Here is a 7,031-nt window from a genome sequence, read left to right on the forward strand (position 1 = left end):
AATAAGTAAAAAGTCTTAATCTGCTGTGGCATATACCTAGAAGCCAGGGGGCACAGGAGTCCATGATGCCATCTTTAGCAGACTTCAGTATGGACTCAGGCAGCGGGATGGAATGACGCACCATTGCACCGTAGAGCCCGTACTCCGCCATCACACTGCTACGGCCCCAGCACTTCTCCCGCTTTCTCCACTTGGCCCTCCGGTTTTGGAACCACACCTGTTCACAATTAAATGTGATTTGCATAGTTTAATAAGAAAGATGTCCAAACAGTCTAGTCTATAGACTATAGGCGGAATGACAGACATTAATTTGGAAAAGATGAAAAGTAAAAGGTGAGTGAGGATGTCAATGTGTGTTTTTCTGCGTGTTTCAGAGAAGCAAGATAATCATCCAGGTTTGGAACAACATGAAGGTGAGTATAGCTAAATTATGCAATAATTTTCATTTTTGGGTGAAGTAGCCTAGCCTAACCCTTTTAATTAGTCTGGAAAGGATAGGCTATTTAAACAAACAGCATCAACTGAAAATTTTCAACACAGACCTAGAACAACAAATAGCCTATATTTCATTTAAATCTCATCTTTCCAAAGTGTGCCAATGGAAAACATCATTTTTATATTTAACCAAATGGTATGGCTATCTTTATCAACTACAACTGACTATCACCTATCATTTGCTATATTGTAGTCATTATGTCGGCCTGTTAGATGATTGAGCAAACAGTTTAGGCACTTTTGCAGATAGGCTAAACGACACGACGCATAAAGTGCCTGCAGTTCAGTTCTGTCATGACGCGACGCGAACGCATGTTGATCACAGCAGTTAACCAGCAATTGCCCTTCACTAATTCAAGCTACTAGCAGAGCTGACGGAGGGAGGAGGAGGAGGAGGAGGGGCTGTCGGGTCTAGAGAGGCCAGACATTGGATAAGGAATTATCAAAACCATTTTCCAATCTTTTCTGGTAATGCCGATGATGATAGCCCTCATTTCATGCACGGTACTTTTTGAGGAGAAATTGGTTATCGGGCACTCAAAAGAAAGCGGGAGGAGACAGCGATGAGAGACGACCCCAAGGGCACGCACAAGCTGATTGAAAAATAAGTTAATTTCGAGCCCAATCGATGGTGGACAGGCGGGCAAATATCACGGGAAATTAAACGAGCAGGACCCAAGAGAGCAGCGCCATTGACCCGTGCTAATAAATTCAATGTAGTTATTTCATTTGAACTCCCCACATCTCGCCACATCCCTTCCCTTGGAACACGGCGGGCTTTTCTCATTTAACTAATTACACTCGATGAGAAAATTAGATGTTAATTTTACTTTGGATTGAAATAGAATTATTTATTTATTTCCTTATTATTTATTCACTGAGAGGCACTGTAATGAGAAGGAAATTAAAAGGCGTGCCACCAGATGGATGGTTCAGGTCACACAGTAATCTTCCGCCTTGATTGCTTGATTAGGTCGTTAGCGCGCCTCTCTCTCTCTCTCTCTCTCTCTCTCTCTCTCTCTCTCTCTCTCTCTCTCTCTCTCTCTCTCTCTCTCTCTCTCTCTCTCTCTCTCTTACACACACACACACACCCTCCTCTTCGCTCTCTCTATCTCTCTCTGAGAGCAAATTGTTTCACATCCAACTGAGGCTGATGAGATATTATCTGTCCGAGTGGGATGCTGGACTTGATCGATATAGGCCTAGTCAGTGTGCGAATTGTACAATGACTTTCGGAGGTCGATTATTTTAAAGGGATTTCGATGTTTTTTTACAGTATAAAACGTCTTCCAAATTAGTAGGTGGAGAAAAGTGTCCCAAGAATTCACCCTAATTTTCGAGACGCTATTTCAAGGTGCACCTCGCGAGGCGAAAATTGTATATTTCCACTACGTCTGGCTATTTTAAAAGACTGTTATTTGGGATATGTACATTTAAAATAAAGTGAAGGATAGTATTTGCCATTATTTAATTACTTAGCCTACCTCAAACTAATCACAAAGTAAAGCGCAAGCTTTTTTGTTTTGCTATTAGCCTCAGACGAAAATAGCCTCGGCTACTTGCTCTGACAAACTTGTAGATTAAGCCTAATCTAATTTGAATAATTACAGAAACGTTTGAAAACCATTTTGAAACATATGCTTAAGACATAATTTTTTTTTTAAATCCCCAATTAAAAATAAAGGTTCTTTATTTGCATCATTGATTCCACAAATAACCTTCAACATCCATGGAAACCTCATTCCACAAAAGGTTCGTTATAGTCGAAAAAAAAAGTTCTTCCGATTTTCTAAAATGTTCTTTAGCTACACTAAATTTTTTTTTTTTTTTTTTTTACTTTTACTTTTAAGAGTGTATGGGCTAGTGCTGAACCTCCATAATTCGCACTGAGATCACCTTCTTATGTTGCTGACCCCAAGAAAAATGTTTGCCAACTATAACTCTGAGACAAATCATTAGCCGATTAACTACACGCAACAACATCACTGCAAACGGAAAAGATACAGGCACAATTTCCTTAGACCACCACACTGGCAGAACCTTCAAGAGAACCTAAAGGCTAGACGGTCTTTAAAAAGTCAGTCCTCTGAGGAACCAACAAGTTCCTGGACGAACTCAAACACTGCTTAAAAATGGGTCATTCCAGGAAAGGTTTTGAGGCACTTCAAAGTTTCTTGAGTATATCTGAAGCAGCATATCTGAAGCATCTTCAAAAAGGGCATCTCCGAAGACACCTGAGAAACCTTCTAACCTTATTTTTATAGCGTGTAAAAAATATACAGACAATATAGGCTCAGAGACCTAATAGGCCTATTTACTACATCTAGCCCAAGATTAATTTATTTTATTGCATCAGTCCTTTTTTTTTTTTTTTTGTTCTCAGTTTCTTTCTTTTTTTTAAGTGTAAAGTAGTGTTTCATTGGAAATAATTAAAAACAATATGTTGATACCTAATTAGTCATTTTGATGTGAAAATAGGAAATGGATCAAAGCATTTTGCAAAAGAAAGAAAGAAAGAAAGAAAGAAAAAAGCTGGCGTAATTGTGCGGAATTTTGAGGGACAACAAATCTTAATTAAAAAAAAAAATCTTTATTTTGAACAACATACATAACAAATAGCCTATATATAGGTCAAATAGCTTATACACTGTAAAAAGTGAACAGTTGGATCAACTTAAAAAAATTACTTCAATTGGTAACACATAAAGAAATTAAGTTTTCTCAACTTAAATTATCACGTTTTTCATGATAAAATGTGATAATTTAAGTTGAGAAAACTTAATTTCTTTAGGTGTTACCAATTGAAGTAATTTTTTTAAGTTGATCCAACTGTTCACTTTTTACAGTGTATCAGAAAAATTCAATTCAATTCAATTCAATTCAATGCAAAAATGATTAGAAACTGCAGGCTTTTATCTACTAAATAAAAGAGCGTTCCATGATTGTTGTTTCCTTGTATTCTCAATTAATTCAAACGGCGAGTAACAGTGTTCGTTCCTTACCTGTATTCTGTCCTCGGGCAGCTCGGTCTTCATGGCCAGCATTTCTCTGGCGTACACATCCGGATAATGAGCCTCGTTAAAAGCCTTCTCCAGTTCTTCCAGCTGGTAAGATGTAAATATTGTTCTACAAAAGAACAACGTTCACTTGTCATAGAAAATCAATATTAGAAACATCACGCATAAATTGTGCTATTTCAATAGACTCAAATCGAGTGGACCAGTTTTTTTTTTTCTTTTAGGTTTTAAACTAGTTTAAAGAACAAGGAAATTAGCCTATGTGATGTGTATTAATAAATGTATTTTGTTTGAACATTTAAAACAGGCAAGGCTACTGAAAATCATAATTATAGATATGAATGTATTGTTTCTAACTGTAATTGAAGCAGATCTTTCCTATGAAAAGAAGCTAAATGCTTCTTACAAAATTACAATATAAAAATGCATATCACGACAATGTATTATTATTATTATAAAGAAAAATAGATAGGCTATTTTTACTGCCTTTTAAAACCTACGAACCGTTAATTAACTCGTTAGGAAAAACATAATTAGCCTAGCTCCTAAAATAAGGGATAGAAATCTGGACATCATAACCGCATTTCGCCAGAGCCATAATTGCCAAACCATCGAGAGAAACGTTTTACAGAATTTTACACATTCCTGTTTCGGATATTTAATTTCGGAGACGACAGAAATGATGCTTAAGATTACTGTCTAATTAATCAAGAAGATTCATTTACATGCATTTTTTAGCGTTCAAGCCTACCTGTGTCGTCTCTTTTTTCTCTTCTTGCTCTGGCTCAGTGAAGACTTTGATATTTTCCTTTCACTTGAAGAGACATCCTCTGAATCTGTAACATCGGAGGAAATATTAGGCTATTCAAAATGGCTGTGACATTTTCAAAATGTAAAAAATATTTTGTAGCCACTTACTGCCCTTTAATTTTAAAAACCGCTATTTGACATTTTTAACAACGATAATGATAATCACTTGGGATTTGGAGGAAAATACAATGTATTAGCTTATTAAAATAAAACAGTTGACAACAGGCTTTTTATTTAACATTTCTATCTTGAAAAAAAATTGGGTTACACTTTATTTGAAGGTGTCATTGTTACAGGGTTAGTTGCACGTATATGCATAATTCACTGTTATTATATGGTAAGTACATGTAACATAATGTAACAAGGACACTTTAGCCTAAAATAAAGTGTTACCAAAATTTGTAATAGGCCTAATAGCAACAACCAATAATAGTAGCCTATTGATGTTACTACTATTAAGGCCCTTTCCCCTTGACAGGGCACTATACAACAAAAGGTGAATTTCTTAGGCCTATACCTGAGCTGGCAGACTGGTTATTTTCCAGCGGGCCCACTGTCCTGTTGAGCGGCTGTAGATGGACGTTCTGCGCGTCTGACAGCACCTCAAGAAACGCGGGCTGGGTGTAGAACGACGGAATACCTCCATGGCCAATTAAGCCCATCCCGACCCCAACACCAACACCAACCCCAGCTGGACCGAGCATCGACCTGCTGGCTAGAAGGTGCGCCCCGGCAGGGAACGAGTCCAGTGTGCTCCGCGGAGCCGCCGAGGACGGCTCTTTATTTAGTCCCAGGATCTCCTGGATGCCGAAGCCCGTGCATTTGGGTGGATGTGTGATGCTGCTCTTTGACAGATGTGGATTGTTATTTCCCCTGTTCTCAGCGGCACACACTGATTTTGATTTGTTCAAACTTTCCGACAAAACAGCCCCATCCTTTCCTGTCATGGTGCCTCTGAGACTATTCCCTTCTTCACATACGAGTCGGTCCCTTGTGCAAAGGCATCCACGGCGCAATACGCATGATCCCTCTAGAAATTCTCCTTTTATCCAACAGGTCCATCCCAACAAGGGTCAAAACTCAACAGCCAATCAGCGGCGAGTAAGTGATTTAGAATTCCAGAGGATACAGGATGCTGCTCTCCCTGTTTGTCATGCATGATATCATTTCGTTCACATCACATGTTGCTTGCAATTATGTATTAAGCAGACATTTAACCAAAATTTGCAAATAAGATGAGATCACTTCGAAATTATATGTTTACTCGTAATTTAAGTAGGCCTAATAATAATAATAATAATAATAATAATAATAATAATAATAGCCTAATAGGGTAATCTTCGATACTCAAATTTTCTGTTTTCTTCAACATTTTAGACGTGTTATGTCTATTGTGAACGGCTTAAGGAATTTGTTTTAGGTGTATCTAGATGATTAAATAAAGGAAATACAGTAGTCGGAAATAAAAAGGACACCTGGACAACGGAAACGCGCAGCCTATGGCACACATAAGACTAATGTCGTCAGCAATGACGTCGTCAGAAGCATTACAATAATTTTTGTGAGGCAGCATCGCCTGACCAAATCAAATAGCCTAGAATAATTAATGAAATTATGTACTACAAAAACAAGCAAATTTGACAAAGTAGTAATTTTATTGAATACTACATCGTTTAAAACGTTTAATATGATTTAATAGGCTATAAGATCGAATGTGTCCAGTTGAGAAAGATTGATTAGTTTGTTTAAAGAACTCCTGTTGCGTAGGCTATAAGGGTTCAACAAAGATTTCAGGCTATACAGAACGCGCGGGGAATTGTTTATAATTCCTGTAAAGATTCTTTTTTTTTTTTTTTTTTTTTTTTTTTTGCACGAGCTAAAATCTCTTTTAGGTTTAAAATAAAAGGATTCGATCACAAGTTCAAGGATCTAATTAAGTGGAGAAGATAAATGGGTAATGCAAATTAGCAACACATAGGCTATTTGAACACATGAAGTTCTTGGAATATATTCTCATCACATGACAACAAAATGGCTCCCTGCATGTTTGGGATTCACACACAATTTTTTTTTTTTTTAAACATCAGTCGGCTATTTTGAGACGAATTTGCCTTTTTTTTTTTTTTTTTTTTTAAAGAAATACAAAAAAAAAAATTTTTTTTTTTACGGTAGTCTTAACTACTAATTCAGCTTTTTAATGAGGCGTTTTTTATTTGTATTTATTTGAAACCCCACAAAAATGATAGCAAACTGACTTGTATTCAGGGATCGAAAACATTCGGTGCAATTTAGCATTTCGTCATCTTTATCTACCAAAGAGCACCACTTACCAAAATATTTCAAGAGGTCATAATCACATCACTAACTGTAAAATTCTAATAATAAGAAATTCTGAGAAATCAGCTGAAAATAATGTAGGCCTACGGCATGACCTGGCTGAATAGAAATAGATATTTAATTAATCTTGGTCATTTGTAAGCAGAAGGAAGGCAGGAAAGTGGGTGTCCAATGTTATTTCCACAATAATATGGTTATAAAGAAATATGCAAAGAGTTTTCTTTATATGTGTTTAATTTGAAAGGGTATTTAGTGGGGGAAAATCCAGGTAAATTTGGACATCTTCCATTATCCTTCATTATAGCCAACATTTTCAGAGCTGTTGCATATAAAACATTGTTACCCATCTGAACAGACTGCAAAATATAGCTT

General features: G+C 36.7%; 1 protein-coding gene across 2 annotated transcripts in view; it reads right to left on the reverse strand.

Moving 5' to 3' along the window:
* Positions 1-5,497, reverse strand: part of vsx2 (visual system homeobox 2) — a 7,567-nt gene extending 2,070 nt beyond the window's left edge. For both annotated transcript variants that reach the window (XM_079853422.1, XM_079853421.1), the window contains exons 1-4: positions 4,840-5,497; positions 4,264-4,348; positions 3,498-3,621; positions 37-217 (exon numbers count right to left, since the gene is read on the reverse strand). In XM_079853422.1, coding sequence (XP_079709548.1) covers positions 37-217; positions 3,498-3,621; positions 4,264-4,348; positions 4,840-5,269 — 820 coding nt within the window. In that variant the 5' untranslated portion in view covers positions 5,270-5,497. The remainder of the gene's footprint in view (positions 1-36; positions 218-3,497; positions 3,622-4,263; positions 4,349-4,839) is intronic.
* Positions 5,498-7,031: the final 1,534 nt, after the last annotated feature.

Source organism: Squalius cephalus (genome assembly GCF_949319135.1).
Source record: "Squalius cephalus genome assembly, chromosome: 20".
Taxonomy (NCBI): Eukaryota; Metazoa; Chordata; class Actinopteri; order Cypriniformes; family Leuciscidae; genus Squalius; species Squalius cephalus.